Genomic DNA, 17,332 nt, shown 5'->3' on the forward strand with positions numbered 1-17,332 from the left:
TAAATTATATTAAGAATATAAATATATAACACACTAAACAAATATCAATATATCTCTAATGATGATTTTATATAAATACTCTCTTCAATTCTATTAGAAAATAATGTTTTCCAACTTTACCTCAAAAACTTACCATGCAAATGGGTATCAAGTCACAAACAATAATATACTCTATTTCAATGGATGGTATGTGTAATTTGATAAAAGTTCAATGGATGTTACTATAATTTGCTCTATTTCTTAACAAGTATCTTAAGGATATTAGTTAGCATATACCAATTTTGAATAATGAGAAATTTTAATACACTTTCAAATACATTATTTTCAATGCATTTTTCTTATTGTTTAGAATTTATTAGAAATTACAAATTTTTGTTAACCCTACATTTTATTTAAGAGTAAATTACACTAACACTCATTTGAAGTTTTCTAAAATTTCACCAACATCTCTTGCTTTAATTTATTCCTACACAAACCCTCCTTAATTATTTAAAAATATACATTGATGCTCCCTTAATTGTTTGGAAAATATTACATTGAACTTTCCTGAAGGAAGGTTAGTGTAAATGTTGAAAATTAAAAATAAAAATAATAAACATATTTGTATAATTTTACAAAATTTTAAGAAAAATTTATGTGATTTACTCTTTATTTAATGAATCTCTATTTTAACTAAATTTTGACTAATACTAAAAAAGTGTATTAAAAAATGTTAAAAAGAATACCTCATCAGTCCATCTCTCTAGATAATTTCTCTTTCATTTACCTACAATCACGGGAAGAATGAACATGTAAAGACGACAGTTATGTTGACTCATCATCACAACTCACAAGACTATCTATTTAGAGTATCTAATGTATATACAGCCATATATCTTTACAAATTCACTCTTCCCGTGTGATCAAGGATATCTAATATATACAGCCAAGTTATACTACTTGACATATATTTTATTTATTAACTAGGCACTAAATTAAACAAATTCACAAGTACTCCATGGAGGGAAAACTACTCCATGTGTCAACATATTCCTTTGTTTTCCTGCTATTTCTAAGCTTCAAACAACATGTTGTTACAAAGGCACAATCCCCAAACTATGTAGGAGCTGACTGCCAAAACACCACCCAACAAAAAGCTCTCAGCAGTGCATACCAGACCAACCTTAACAGTCTCCTCTCATGGCTCTCCACAGATGCAGCCACAAGCAAAGGCTACAACCACAACAGCTTTGGCAACAACACCCCTGGAGGAGATGATTCTGCTGTGTATGGCCTCTATAATTGCCGCGGCGACGTGGTTGGATACTTTTGTCAATTCTGTGTCTCTACTGCTTCAAGAGAAGTTCTCCAGCGCTGCCCCAATAGAGTATCTGCTATTGTGTTGTATGATTTCTGCATCCTGAGGTACTCTAATGAAAACTTCTTTGGGAATGTCACGGTGTATCCATCATGGCACGCCGTTCAATCGAAAAACGTGTCTAGTAAGGAAGAGATACAAAAGGGTTTGGATTTTATGAGAGGTTTGATCAGAAAAGCAACTGTGGAGACCAATCTGTTGTACTATATGGATGGCTTCAATTTGAGTTCCACTCAGAAAAGGTATGGCTTGGTGCAATGCAGTAGAGATCTCACAAGTGATGGATGCAGAGAGTGTTTGGAGGCTATGTTAGCACAAGTTCCCAAATGTTGTGAACAAAATTTGGGGTGGCAAGTTTTGGCTGCAAGCTGTCTCATAAAGTATGATGATTATATTTTCTACCTTTTTCGCACTCAAGCATCTGATACACAAACAGGTCACACTTCAATTGCTTTTTCCTTCTCTGATAATAATCACTTTCTTATGACATAGCAATAATTTATAATTTACTTGGATTATTTACATGTGTCAGTTTGTTACTTGATTTACTTATTGAATCTGGTTAAATTATATAAAACAAAATGCTGAAACAATTATTTTATACTGTTACAGCCAAAAAAAGGGGTGCTAGTAAGTCAAGAATAATATTGATCATTGGATTAAGTGTGCTGGGGGCATTAGCTTTACTATGTTTCAGTGTTTATTGCTTCTGGTTCAGGAAAAGATCTAGAAGAGGAAGAGGAAAAGGTAATTTCCTGAAACAATACATATATACTAGAAATTTTAGTTTATTTCACAAACTCAAAAACTTGTCTTCTTTGCAGATGGAAGGATACCTGATACCATTGATCAATCATCATATCACAATGTTCAAACTGAGGAAACACTTAATGTAGACTTGCCTACAATCCCATTAATCACAATTCTAAAGAGTACTGATAACTTTTCAGAAGCATCTAAGTTAGGGGAAGGTGGATTTGGCCCTGTTTACAAGGTATATATTAGTGATTCTCTACTTTTACCATCTTTTTATATGCTTTAAGCCTTATATTTATTGCAAACTTTTATCAGGGAACTCTACCAGATGGAAGACAAATTGCAGTGAAAAGACTCTCACAAGCTTCTGGTCAAGGCTCAGAGGAGTTCAAGAATGAAGTGATGTTTATAGCCAAATTGCAACATTGCAACCTTGTAAGACTTTTGGCATGCTGCTTGGAGGGAAAGGAAAAGATACTTGTATATGAGTATTTGTCGAATGCAAGTCTCGACTTTCACCTATTTGGTATATTCTTAGTTTTCTTCATTGACTAATAGTGTTCATGTGGTAGCTTTTTTACTTTTTGAATCAAACTTTTTCTTCAAGATTTTATGAGTTATAATCAGTCTTTTCTGCGGAGACAAGTCAAATGGTGCTGCTATGAGAATTAAAGTAGTTGGGTGTAGGGTAGAAATTTATCGTATATAGTTAGCAGGTAACACCAATTGTGTTGTCCGTATGATATTTAAATTGAACTTAGTTTATGTAATCAATAATCGTGTTGTAAGATAACTTCAAGGATAAAAAGGCTATATCTAGAGAAATGAAGGGAATTCTGGTACATTTTTTTTTCGATTCTAAGGTCAATGCTCACAATTAGTAATTTGCCAGTTTCCTTGGGTCTTTATGCTTCATATGCTGCTTTTTGGTTGAGATTTCTTCTGTGTTTATCTTGTCAGATGAGAGAAAGAAAAGGCAACTTGATTGGAATCTAAGATTAAGCATTATCAATGGCATAGCAAAAGGTCTTTTATACCTTCATGAGGACTCTAGACTCAAAGTTATTCATAGAGATCTCAAAGCTAGTAACATTCTGTTAGATGATGAAATGAATCCCAAAATATCAGATTTTGGATTAGCAAGGGCATTTGAAAAAGGCCAGAACCAGGCAAATACAAATCGAGTAATGGGCACCTAGTGAGTCCTACTTATACCAAGCATTTCCTTAAACAATAGGATTCATACAAATGCATTTTTAAGCACTTGGTTGAAAATTGAAAATTACTTGTTATATATTCTTTAAGTGTAAGAGAAGTGACAAAGCTTTATTGATTTCCATCAGTGGATACATGTCTCCAGAGTATGCTATGGAAGGATTGTTTTCAGTGAAATCTGATGTCTTCAGCTATGGAGTTCTTGTTCTAGAAATCATTTGTGGGAAAAAGAACAGTGGTTTCTATCTATCAGAATGTGGTCAAAGTCTTACTTTATATGTGAGTTTTCAATGTTACCTGATCAAGACAATAGAATCAATGTAAACATACACTAATTTTTTCTTCCCAAACTCCTTTTCGATTTATTTTCTTCCTATATGTCTCCTTTTTCATCACATCTGTCACTTTGTCTCTTTTCTTTTTCTCTTTTCTTTCTATTTCACATTTGCCACATTATTTAATTATTCAACAGTATTAACTAGTGCTAATCAAAACTGCAATGACTTGCAGGCTTGGAAAATATGGTGCGCAGGAAAAAGTTTGGAACTAATGGATCCAGTGCTGGAGAAATCTTGCATTGAGAGTGAAGTTATGAAGTGCATACACATTGGTCTGTTGTGCGTTCAAGAAGATGCAGCAGATAGACCAACCATGTCCACTGTTGTTGTAATGCTAGCAAGTGACAAAATGTCCCTTCCAGAACCTAACCAGCCAGCATTTTCAGTTGGAAGAATGACCTTAGAGGGTGCATCTACATCAAAAAGTTCCAAGAATCTTTCCATTAATGATGTAACAGTCACTAACATTTTACCAAGGTAGTGGAAAAGTGTTTAAAGTTACTCCAAGAGTGGAGTAAAGTGTTCAAAGTTACTCCACATTTTGTCCCTTTATTTTATTTAGATCTAACGGACCAAATCATTTAATTAAGATGGGTCACATAATGATGCTCACTGATCTTTACCAATTCCCCTCACTCCTTCATATGCCATTTGCAACAGCAATAAATACTGGCTCACATAAGCCGAAGCAACAGATAGAAGGTAAGAATTGGAATTTGGAGAACAATTTGCAATATTTGCATCTTTCCTCTTAATCCTTTCTCTCAAAACAAGTTGAAAACAGGGTAAACAACGAGGTTCAATGGTCACTACGACGGGGTTATTTGTTAAAAGAGTGAGTGACGTGAATGCAAAAGAAACCCACACTTGCTATTGCAGTCTGCAAATGGCACATGAAGGAGTAAGGGAATTGGGAAAGACTTATCACTAATCATATCATCACGTGACCCATCTTAATTAAGTGTCATGCAATTCCAAACAACATCATCTAGACTTTCTTCAAAATCCTTGCCAGCCTAGGTAACTAGCCTTGCATTCTCAGCAAGCTTCTTCTTGTGCTCTTCAGTAAATATATACAACTTCCACCAAGGCAAAGATGGCTTCCTCCATCTCAATGACCTTTTTTCCTTTCTAAGGACTAATCATTATTTTCCTTCTTCCTTGATTCAGCCAAGGACTTCTTTGTAGCCTTAGCCAATGCAGCTTCTTCCTTTTTCCTCAGACGGGGTGAAGTAGGTTTTCATTGGGGTTGAGGTGGGGGAGGAGCAAGAGATTAAAGTGTAAGGGCTAGTGAAGGTGAGGGTTGAGGGTTTGGAGTCTCAAGCATCTCAACTTCAGAATCTTGGTCCTTAAGTGAAGAGAAAGGTTGAGGGGCAAGCCATTTAATCTCGAAGAATGTCTTGTAATACAACAATATTAAATGAAACCTTAAATTCATTAATTCTTCAATGATGTATTAGATCATGAGATATCTCTGCTTCCATCTAGAACTCCATACACAGGTTCCTGAAGTATAATATGATATATACACAACTTTTAACTTTTGTATTTAATAAAAATAATTAAGGGTCTTAGTTCGTCTTAAGACATAAATGTCTTTTGACTTAAAACAAGTGTAATTTACTCAAGTATTTAAGTTGTAAGATATCTACTAAATTAAAAATAAAATTTGTTCCCTTTAATCAATAGAATTTATGTGTATTTTATTCCAGACAATGAGAAGTTCATACCAGGCTTTCAACAAGATAGTGATACATGAATAATCAAATACACACCTGGATGAGCGGGATCCAAAGGTTTTGTAGGCATGGAACAACTGTATAGTTAAGGATTACTTAAAGAAATTAATTAACACTACATATACCAACAAGATGCATTTATTTTTAGAAATTCATCTAATTATAGGAACCTGTCAAGGTCTAGTTATTTCAAATATCATTTGCATTGGATGGAAGACCCATTGACAAAACTAGAAGTTCAAAGAAGCAAAAAGACTTTTCATAGCTTAATTATGGAGGTGCATTCTAAAGAAGATTTAGCTAAATCAAATCTCAATCCAAGAATTGTTTCATGCATAAATTTGAAGATTATTTCAACAAACTTAAAGATGATAATTTGGAGAGCAAAATTAGCCCAACATTCAATACTCAAGATGCATCATTTGTGGATTGGAGTTTATTTGGGTGGATTACCTAACTTTGTGGTTGAATACTTAATTAACCCCATTTTCTTTTTTTTTAATGTTTTGTTCTTATTTTTTGGGATAAGTTCAAATGTTTTTTCATCTTTTCTAGGTTAGATTTTAGTATTTGAGTTTCCTAAGCCATTATGATTATTAGTAGAACTTAATGAGTCATTGGCATGGCTAGTGAGAAGTAATTGGATGGGGAAACTTAGTTGGAAATATATACTTAGTGGGAAGTTAATGCCTAGTGGGATTATTAATGAAAATTTACTTCTTTCGTTTTAAAGGCTACCTAGCATAGCCTATAAATAGGAGTCTCTACTAAGCTTCCAAGGCCGAACATTTAATCAAATCGAGTATTTCTCTATTGTGATTTTCCCTTTGTTCTTGGGTTAAAGAATTTCATAATGTTGGTTCTGCCAACAGGCCAGGGTTAAGGTCACAGTTCTCTTGATAACTTTGGTTCTATCGATTGGTCAGTATCAAGTTTTTCTTTTTATCATTTACTTGTTTTCAAAACAATCCATAAGTAGATTCATATCACCATCACTTAAAAACTGTATAGTTGAACATGCTTTTTAGCCTAAGCATGCTCTGAAAATTAGATGCATAATGTATTTCAACATTAATGTTTTAAAAAGTGAGAGAGAAAAATAAGAAGTGAAACACTACTTTTGAACAACATAATAAATTCATGAATACCGTAATTGCTATATATGTAACTGATTTCTCACGTCAATACAAAATTTAATGTAACCTAACTCACATTTCACATAAAGGGTGTGTTTAATTTGTCATAATTTCAAGTGTTTGTTCACGCATTTTTAAGTGGTAAATGGAGAAGTAACTATGATACTGAATTGAAGAAAAAAACATAGATTATGTTTAACTCAACATTTTTTTCAAGCACACTCAAAGCCACTCACCCCACCCCGGACCTAGATCAAAAGGACTTCCCTCATTGTTGAAATTAAGTGTCACTAATATCGGGGGGCAACCTAAAGGTACTTCAGAATGGGTTCCTACCATGCATTTGGAATAGTGAAGAGCCAATGACATAATAAATCTCACATTGTTGGCGCTAATTGAACAAAACAATGCAAAAAGAGACGACCATACACTCTGAATTGGTCACCAACAAATAGAGAATGACAAAATAGATCATGCTCTGGTAGCCTTTCTTTTCTTTTTTTAATTCAGAATTTTATTTTATTTGGAAAGTTTATTTAACAAATACTCACTTTTATAAATATATTCACTCATATACATGTTTTTTGTGTGGGACTAAGAACAACTTTTCTTTCAGTGTTTTGCTTTATGTTTGTTAAACTTTGAAAAAACTGAAATCTTTGAAAAAAAAACCTTCCATAATTGAAAATTTTCTAATTATCTTTTCTCTCTAGTGTGGTATTCTTCTAGCGTAAATTGTTTTACTTTCCATAATTCTAACTTCTAAATAACTTATTTGTTTCCAACATTGGTCAATGATAAATGATTTATTGAGGAAAAAGTACACATTTCAACATTTTACATTTCGGGTTTCATCTTTCATCAATTGAGTTGATCCATGTGGAGACGAATTGATCCGTACATGCCAACTTCCTTTAAGATCTGATCAATTGACATTTATAAGCAAACGAAGAGTTCACACGTGTGAACTTCTCGTTTGCTTATAAATGTCAATTAACCAAATGTTTGAGGAAGTTGACACCTATGGATTGATTGTCTCCATATATACAAATCAATTCGACAAAAGACGAACCCAAAATATCAAAGGTGGAAATATGTATTTTTTCTCAATAAAGCATTTATCATCGACAAACGCTAGAAACGGCTAAATCATTAATAAGGTAGAATTATGGAAAGTAAAGCAATTCCTACGGGAAGAACAACACATTTGATAGAAAAGATAATTTTTAATTATTGAAGGTTTTTTCAAAGTTTACCAAACATAAAAAGCAAACCCATAGAAGAAAAGTGGTTCTTAGCCCCCACAAAACAAGCATGTATAGGAGTGAATATATTTATAAAAGTGACAATTTGGTGAACAAACTTTACAAATAAAATTTTGAATTAAAAAGAAAAGAAAGGCTAATGTAGAAGGACCTGGTGTAAAGGTCAGATCTGGGTCAGATCTAATGTAGTGTCGTGTTTCATAGGTTGTGAAGCTCCACGCGATGTCGCTCTATAGCAGATCAAGGCATCCAATTCGACTATCGCGAGTTGGGTTGGATAGACTTAGGGGTTAGGGCTTGCTGGGGTTGGTGCACCCTCCCGACAACGATTTCATGGCAGGGTGGTGTTTGGACATGGTGAGGGTGGTGCGTTTTGTGGTGGAAGGAGTAGGGTTAGGGATTCATGTGTGAATGGGTTAAGTAGGAAGGATTATTTTTACATTTCACTTAAAAGTAACACCATCATTTAATGGTGATGACATAGGGGAGAGAAAAGTAATACACTTTAACAAAGGGGGTGCGTGTGTAATAAGTCATAAACTCAAGATAAATGAGTATAATTTGCTCAATTACTTATGTTGCAATGATATCTACTAAATTAAAAATAAAATTTGTTTCATTTAATCAATAAAATTTATGTGTATTTTATTTACATACAAGGAGAAGTTCCTGATAGGCTTTTGACACGATAGTGATACATGAATAATCAAATACACACTTGAATATTAAGAGGGATCCAAAATTTTTGTAGGCATGGGACAAATGTATAGTTTATGATGACTTAAAGAAATTAATTAACACTATATATATCAATAAAATGAATCTATTTTGGATTCTCCATTACTTAAGAACTCTATAGTTAAACATGCTTTTTAGCTTAAACATGCTTTGAAAAGTAGATTCATAATGTATTTCAACATCAATATATTATAAAATCATAGAGAAAATGTGTAACACTCCATTTTTCATAAAATAAATTTTAAGAAAATTATTTAAAAATAAATAAAGTTGTGGAAAAATAATGAGACTTTTGTAATTAAATAAATAAGAATAAATAATTTTATTAATTAAAATAATGATTTTAAGGTAAATAAAATAAATATATGTTCTTAGAAAATAAATAAAAATGTTTTATATATTCATTTGATAAAAAGAAAATAGAGTTCATTTTTATAAAATAATAAAATAAAGAAAAATAAAGTAAATAATAGGTTAAGAGTACCCTAGCTATAAATAGAGATATATTAGGTCATTTTTTATATTTATGATACATATCTACGCTCTCTCTTCCTCTCAAATTCATTTTTCTTTCCCCTTCTCCCAAAACATTCTCTTTTTTCCGCATACACTCAAATTTATCAAAGTAAAACTAAGATCCCAAAACTATTCACCATTGGATCATTGTGATATTTGAACACCAAGTTTGACGCTAATTCTCGTACATCCCTACCGTTGGGATTTGAGAAATATTGTTTGTGGTAAGATAAATATCCCTCACGCAGAAACAGTAAAATGGAGACTACAATCATTTCTCCTTTTTCTAATGCTTGGAAATCCTAGTAGAACAACCAAAGGAAAAGCTTTAACAATCTTAGGAAACCGCTAGAGATGCCTCTATCAATACCGGATTACACATATGAGTCCACTTAGAGGTAAAGGATGAGTTTATCACAATTGGGAGTAGAATGAACACGTGTAAGGATCCTTAGAGGATTAAATTGAGGTTTATTTTGTGATGTTTATTGTATTGTAATTCTTCTTGTATGATTATAATTATGAGATTTTTGTATTTGACAAATCAATTGATATCTTGATGTGAATTGGTTGATAAAATTGAGTGTTCTAAGTGTTTTCGTGTTTTTGACCTATGATTTTGATTCCTTTGATTTTGATATGATTGTGTGAAATTGTTTGAGAGATTTTAATTACTTCCCATGTTGTAAGAAGCATTTTTTTTATAAATTTTTTGTTTTGGATGAAATTTACTAGATTAGCGTGATAAATTATTATATTGGGATCATGAAAATGTGATTAAAATTATGTGTAAGGGATAAATTGAGCATGTGTTAATCTATGGGATACACGTGAATATGTGATGGTGGATTATAACATTGTGAGATATTAAATTATGGACATGAGATATGATTGTGAATAAGTGTGTGATTAATACTTGATGTGACAATATTTGTGTTGTTAGTTGTGAATTATACAATGACTTGATTGGTGTTTATCTTGAGAAAAGTGTTTGTGTGTCAGGTGTTAAAATAAAGTGTAGGGTTCCAAGTTAGGAACCTGAGGTGTTAAATTGTAGCAAAGGTGTTAAACGTGTTTGAAAATAAATGTGAGGTCGTGGGTATTGTATAATTCATTAGCAGTGTCTACGTGCAAAAGTTATTTTAGGGGTTGGACCTGAATCAGGAAGGTGGGACCTTAACGGATTCTTCGGAGTCTAGGCATTGGGGGTAAATACACTTGATTTGAGTGCTTCTTTAAGTTTATGTTGATTCCATATGGTTGAAGCATTCTCGTAAAACAGAGTTACCCTAACTAGTTACCTTATGATTTTACTTAGTGATAGTGACATGACATACTCATTGTGTGGTGTGTCTTGTTATCTACTCCTAAGCACCCTAGTGTTGTTTTTCACTAACATGGTATCACGTTGCATATAGGCTCTTGTTGTGTGATATGTATTATATATAATACATATTTATATAATATTTAACAACATAATAAATTCTAATTTTCATATGAATACCTTAATTGCTATATATGTAATTGATTTCCCAAGTGAATGATATAAATACATATAGCATAACTTGCACTTTACATGAAGTTCATGTTTAATTTTTTGTTTGACGATTTCAAATGTATGTTCACACTGTTTAAAGTGGTAAATAGAAAAGTAACTATACTACTAAATTGAAAAACAAAAAGAAATAAATGTTTTATCAGGCACACCCAAAGTCACTCGCCCCACCCTAAACACAGACCAAAGGACTCCCCACATTGTTGAAATTAAGCATCACTAATGTACAGGGTCAAACTAAAGGTACTTTAGAATGGGTTCCTATTAAGTGAAAAGACATTTATGTCTTAAAGACAAATTATAACTCCTAATTATTTTGATTAGATATAAATAAATACAAACGATAAAAGATATGATTAATGTGCTATATATCAGATCATGATTTGTATCTCAATGTCTAAAGTTTTAGAAGTTATATCTCATAAACACGATCTTGCATAGAGTGTTGTATTTAAGATCTTCATTTAATACTTTGCATCTAAGATTCTATTTTGTAGAAACATTCTCCTAAGATTTGTCGAAATCTTATGAAAAATAAATGAAGTCCAAGATCTAAAAGTGTTGATCTTCCTCAAAAGGTGTCCTCTGTTGTGCAAATATGCTCTAATGGTAGAAGTGACTTTCTGTTGAAGTGTTTGTCACGCTAACGTATTAGCATAGACTCTTTGTATGAAGAAGGGATGTGCATTTAATGCAAGCATTAATTGCCCCCAACTGCCAGAATTCATCAAATAGAGGTCTTGAGTGAAGAATTAATCCATTGAGAAAGGCATGAGACACTTGAAGATAAAAGCTATAAATAAAAGAAGCTTTGGAGAACAAGACATGAACCAATTCTACGAGAAATATTCTTTCACTCTTTCTTGTGTAAAGTTTTCTGTAAATCTTTGTATAGATAAAAAGCTCTCAAAACACTTTATATATCTTGAGAAAAAAGACTAAAGTGTTGAGTGTGATATTTGTTTGTAAGACAATAATATTTTAGTCATTGAGCCATCTTAATCAAATCTCAATGCATTTTTTTATTTCCTCAATATCTTTTTCTGTCGTTTTTTTATGGTTTGTTTGAATTAAAAAAAAATAAGTGTTTTTTAACAAGTAAATATGATTTGTTTTCAAAATAAGCATAAAATGATTTTTTAAAAACAGAAACAATTAAGACAAGCACACTAAAAAAACATAAACGACTTATTTTATTAAAATAATTTTTTTTCAATAAATAAATTTAAATAAATTCACTCATCACCTAACAAGAAAGGAGGATTTCCAACGAGTTGCTGGAGCAGTGGCCAGAGATCCCAAATAGAAGATGAAGGAGTTTCTTAGGTTTTGGGGATTAATTTTAGAGTTAGGAATTTTTTAGGTTAAATAGAAAATCTCGTGTTCTTATTTTGATTTAAATGATTCTGACGGTTTAAAATGACTATAAACCACATTTGAAAAATTAAATTAAGAATTTGAAAGTTCTCATTTGGCACATGCTAGTGGCATCTGAAAAAGGAATTGAAAAGAGTATTTTTTTTTTAAAGTTTGAGAGATAAAAAAAATTAAATTTAAAGGACTAAAAACATATGAATCATATTTGAGGGACTAAAAATATATTTAAAAATTTAATTTCATTACTCTTTTATAGGTAAAAGAGCAAAAATATTTTTCCAATAACTAATTTTATTTGCATGAAGAATTATTAATAAGAATCGCACAATTCCTCCAAAGATTCGAGACATTCCTTGACCATAAAAATGTAGCATCACCTCCTAAACTTTTACTAACAATATAAAATTGAATGAAATAATAATAAATAAATAAAACCACCATCCAAAAGATGTATACAAGTAGGCCAAAACTCCCTCATTATTTGATCATTTTTTATTCATGTGAAAATCAAACTCATGTCCTTATCTATAAGTCTAATATGTGTTATCGATTAAATTATATTGAATTAACACACTTATTTTAGAACTTAAATTTAAGAACAATAATTAAATTATAAAATTTCATACCAATATATCCATACATTCGGCTTCACTATTTTCAATCTTCGATCATGTTGCTACCTTAAGACCCGTGAAATAAGCCTAAGCCATCACTATCGTTAAGAAGATTTTGGACTTCATATTCTCAAACCCATTTGTATCAAACACCAAGCAGAAGCCCAGCCGTAACTTACCAGCTTTAAAAATTGACTTTAAATGAGTATAAAAACAAACGCTACAGAGAAAGACTTTATATAAAGTTTCTTATGAAATAATAAAAAAATTATATAAATTTTTTTATCTTATTTTAGTAATTTAATTTATATTGATATATTATTATCATAAAGATTTTTACACTAACATCCTATTAAATATGACTTTAAAATAACTATTATAAAAACTAATGATTTTTAATTATACATGACATGAAAGTATAAAAAAATAAAAAATTATTGCATCATGTACATTCCAATTAAAATATTTCTTAGAGAAATTTTGCTCTTTTACTCTTTTCTTATAAGTTTCAAATAAAATTCATGTCAAATCCTTATGTGATGAGAGTTCATTGATTAAGAACTTAATCAATCTTTTTATCCAAGCAACCATTGGAAAAAATAAATCATAGACCATAAATTAGAAGATGAATTAACTTCACAGGAAAATCACAAACAACCATTAAGACACTTTTTTTCAAGTACCAATCCCCTTTAGTTCCCATGACACAAGACTACATAGGAGGAGAGGTAACAAACTGCCTAGGAACACTGAATATGTCCTTCCCAGCAAAAGGAGTGGTCCACTCTCTCAATCCACCAGATGATGAAGTTTCCCTAGCCATTTGCAATCCACTCACGCATTGACTGCCCCTCCTATCTCCATAACTGTTTCTCAACACTGAAGAGATCCCTAGCCTCAGTCCACCTGACACGGAAGAAGATGGCGCATTCAAACTCCAATCTATGCTGGTGTAGTCAAATTCCGGCATGAAGCCCCCAGCGTTCCAATCCATGTGTGAATGTGAGCTGAATGTTCTGGCTGCATTCTGATGACCAGAAAATAGTCCAAGGGAAGTTGGCACCGTGAGCGAAGGTGAAGGCGTGCTTGTGCTCCATGAACCTTGATGCCAAGGAGGAATTGTAGGTGGAGGGGATGATGATGCACCCATTGGCTTGCAATAACCACCCACTCCAGCAGATGAGTAGTCTGCTGGTCCAAGGAAATGAGAATATTCTTTATAAGGAGTTTGACCAAATTGCTCCAAATGATTTGGACTCACACTTCTTATGCTTTGAGTTTGTAGTAACTTCCCATTTGGCCTCACATTGTCAGCACCTGGAATACTATTTACATGCCAACCTGCTGCTCCTGAAGGAAAGGAATTTAAAGACATCATAGAGTTCTGTTTGGCATTTGTGAATTGTGGATGTTGCATCATTACCGGCTCCCTTCCTGGTCCTTGTTGAATCATTCTTCCTTCGTTTGTATGGGCAATAGACCGACCGCCCTCCATTTTAGCAAATGGAGACATTGCTTGCATGGATGGTGCCATGCCGAACATAGCAGATGGGATTGACCCTGGAACACCACTCCATCTTTTCTCAGTCGTTATGTTTGGATGATTCAATTGCAGAGAATGTACATTCCCGGTTTCAACATCCAGGAACATGGAATCAGAACCACCTACCTTGTTGTAATGGTTGAAGTCACTTTCATTCCCTCTGTACTGCATTGAAACCGATGCTGCTGGTAATCCTTGTGATCTCACCAGACTATTATTATTTTGAGCAGAATCTTCTGACTTCAATTGGGTCGTAGGAGATTCCTGCTTCTGTGTTTTTAAGGTATTTTCTGCCTTTTGAAGATCACCTTCACAAGCAACAACTACTCTCTCAACCTCTTGCTTTGAACAATTGTACTTCACCTCCAAGGCAGATATCTGAGCAAGCTCATCACTTATGTCAATTTTCATATCACCCTCACTTACAAGGCTAGTAGTATCCTTGGGTTGTGAATATTCTTCACTCCCTTCAAATAGCCAGGATACCGATTGCTCTAATTTGCCATCATTTAACATTAAGGCCAACGTCGCTCGCTCGGAAGAGAACCCCATTGCCACTAACTGCTGCGCAAGTGATTCTAGCTTTCTCGACATTAGGTACCCGCAACAACGGTCATGCAACTCTTGCGCTCTCCTTTCCCTCTGCCTCTGGTGCTTCCTCTCATTCTTCAAGCGGATCTTCTCCCTTCTATCATTATCACAACCAGGTATACTATCTGGCCGAGTAGAAGAGCTTGTTGCCGTTACCTTCTCTTTAGACTCTTCTGATTCACCAGAGCAGCTACCACTGTTAGAAACCGAGTCACACTCAGACACCGTTCCTTGAGGACTACTAGAATGCTCATCAGCATCATCTAGTTTTGGGAATTGACTGTTGTCATGAACTAGAGTAGAAGAAGCAACCAATGAGGTTTCTGGAGTTTGAAAGGTTGCCGACATGGGATTGCGTGCACTAGCAGGAGTGCCACTCCCATGAGTTGGAGACTTGGAAGTCTTTGGAGAAGTCTTATGTTGTTCCTGACCAGCCCTTGCAGGGGCCTTTTCCTGGGACTTGGATTTTGATTTCACTGATGGGGACATTCTATTGGTTGCTGTACTTGTTCTGCATATATATAGACAAAAAATTAAATAGAATCAGACTTCATTTTATATGTACAAAAACAGTCAAACACTACAATTACAACTGAATTATGTAGGAAATTTTTCAATAATTCAATAGGCCAATGTCTTAACCAGATCAAAGCAGCTTGTAGCCTAATGATAAATGACTATGTTAATTAACCATGAATTAAATCAAAATTGCTAAATACAGTTCCTATATCAGCATGTATCCAAAAAGTTTACAATATAAGATTCAACTCAACTATAAGCCCAATGTAATAATCATTGTAATTTAACACAGTTGGGGTGTCTAATATTGGTTGCACCAAGTTAACAAGCAAAATTTTCCAAAATTAATGTTTAAATAAAAAAAAGTAACTCGATGAAATTGCATCCCATTTCATCTCCAAACTAAATGAATGAATGAAAAATCATCTGTCATGGGCCTGGCCACCATGTAAAATTGCGGAGTGTCGAATGGACATCATATAGCAGAACTTCCTACGGAAAAACCTTTTTGAAACCACAAAAAATCATTTTATTTTTTTATAATTGAGATAAATGGAATTAAATATGAATATACACGTTTAAGAAAACTGAAAAACCTTTGAGAGCCAAAAGGATGGGAATTGAACACCATGAGAAATATAAAATATATAAGATCACTAATAAAAACTAATCCACGGATAGACCGCAGCTAAGAAAGAATCCCAGAATTAAGGTCAGAATCGATTTCTATTTGTCCAAGGAAACTTGCCGGCAATAAATAAATAGGTAAATAAAAACGTGTTCTTGAGACACCAATTTCACCAGTTTGATTAAAATTATGCCAACCATTAATCAAATCCAATCATATTTTTTTTATCAGCAATCAATTAGGAAAATAAACAGAAATTTTGAGCACAAGATTTTTAAATAACTTAAAACCTCTAGCAAACATCAAAATCAGGTAGGGTGAACCATCTTCCTTTCCACCCCAGAAAAATCAAACATCACTACCATAATTGGAAAACATTTCACTATAAAAAAAAAACTGGAAAACATTTCACAGAAGAAATTGCTCCAAACCCACCAAGATAGCATCCTAAAGATCCAAACTTTACCTCCACCCATCAAACAAAACATCCAAAACAACAGAAATTCAGATCATAGACTAAAAACCAGAAAAATAAAAAATAAAAAATCCAATTCAAAATGAAATTCCCAGAAATCAAAGAACAATCCACATCCAAGGGTGGTTGAAGAGAAGGAATGGATCAAAGAAAACTGACCTATGAACCACACAACAGAGCCTCTGAAGATGATTGGCGATTCTGTGTTAGTTTGTTTCTCCTCCTTATTCTTTCTCTCCCTTTTTTCTGTTTTTTGATTTTGCTGTGTATTCTAATAATATAAAGTTGTTTCCTCCTTTTTCTTCTTGCAACAAAATTTAGTTATGATTTTTTCATATTTTTTTGTTTGTTTTTGAATTATCCACGCCTCTGTCCTTGTGTCTGAGGAAAAATAACATATAATATTAAGTACGATGTTTAGGATCCCATTCTTTTTCCTTATTAAAAAGGAAAATTACTAAAACAATAAATAATATTTTCACTTTACAGTATTATTTAATTGCAAACTATCAGTAAGTTTATTAACTTTTATCAAAAGTAAACATTCTATGTATTGACATTTAATTATAATAATTAATTACATTATTATATGTAATAAATTTATTAAAATTTTATTAACTTTTATATATAATAATTATTTTAAAAATTATATCAATAATTATTTTAATTGATTGAAAACTTTTGGTAAAATAAAAACAAAAGCACTGTCCCTTTCATTAGAAAAGACAGGGACAAACAAGTATTTTTCAATGTTTTGGATCTGACGAACTTGACTTACGTTTAACGTCATCAAAATTTTCTATTTTGATTATGTTCCGCTTTCCAATGACACCCTTACCTTAACTATCACTTTCATGTCGGTTTTCAACAAGAAACCACTAATGTGTGTGTGTTTGTATAATATAGCAATGGGTATAATTGGTAAGGTAGTATATTATAAGTGTGAAACTATATTAATTTAATTGCTAAA

At 32.7% G+C, this 17,332-nt stretch overlaps 2 protein-coding genes across 2 annotated transcripts; one reads left to right on the top strand and one right to left on the bottom strand.

Moving 5' to 3' along the window:
* The first annotated feature begins 976 nt into the window (after positions 1-976).
* On the top strand, positions 977-5,112 carry CRK43 (cysteine-rich receptor-like protein kinase). The gene is made up of 7 exons (XM_006594293.4): positions 977-1,793; positions 1,970-2,104; positions 2,182-2,351; positions 2,429-2,639; positions 3,074-3,311; positions 3,457-3,607; positions 3,839-5,112. The coding sequence occupies exons 1-7, from the start codon at positions 998-1,000 to the stop codon at positions 4,145-4,147; spliced, it is 2,010 nt and encodes a 669-aa protein (XP_006594356.1). The 5' UTR covers positions 977-997; the 3' UTR covers positions 4,148-5,112.
* Positions 5,113-13,215: 8,103 nt separating this feature from the next.
* LOC100814178 (uncharacterized) lies at positions 13,216-16,746 on the bottom strand. The gene is made up of 2 exons (XM_003541521.5): positions 16,522-16,746; positions 13,216-15,251 (listed from the first exon to the last, which is right to left on the bottom strand). The coding sequence occupies exon 2, from the start codon at positions 15,227-15,229 to the stop codon at positions 13,319-13,321; it is 1,911 nt and encodes a 636-aa protein (XP_003541569.1). The 5' UTR covers positions 15,230-15,251; positions 16,522-16,746; the 3' UTR covers positions 13,216-13,318.
* Positions 16,747-17,332: the final 586 nt, after the last annotated feature.

The sequence above is a fragment of the Glycine max genome, chromosome 13 (assembly GCF_000004515.6).
Source record: "Glycine max cultivar Williams 82 chromosome 13, Glycine_max_v4.0, whole genome shotgun sequence".
Classification (NCBI taxonomy): Eukaryota; Viridiplantae; Streptophyta; class Magnoliopsida; order Fabales; family Fabaceae; genus Glycine; species Glycine max.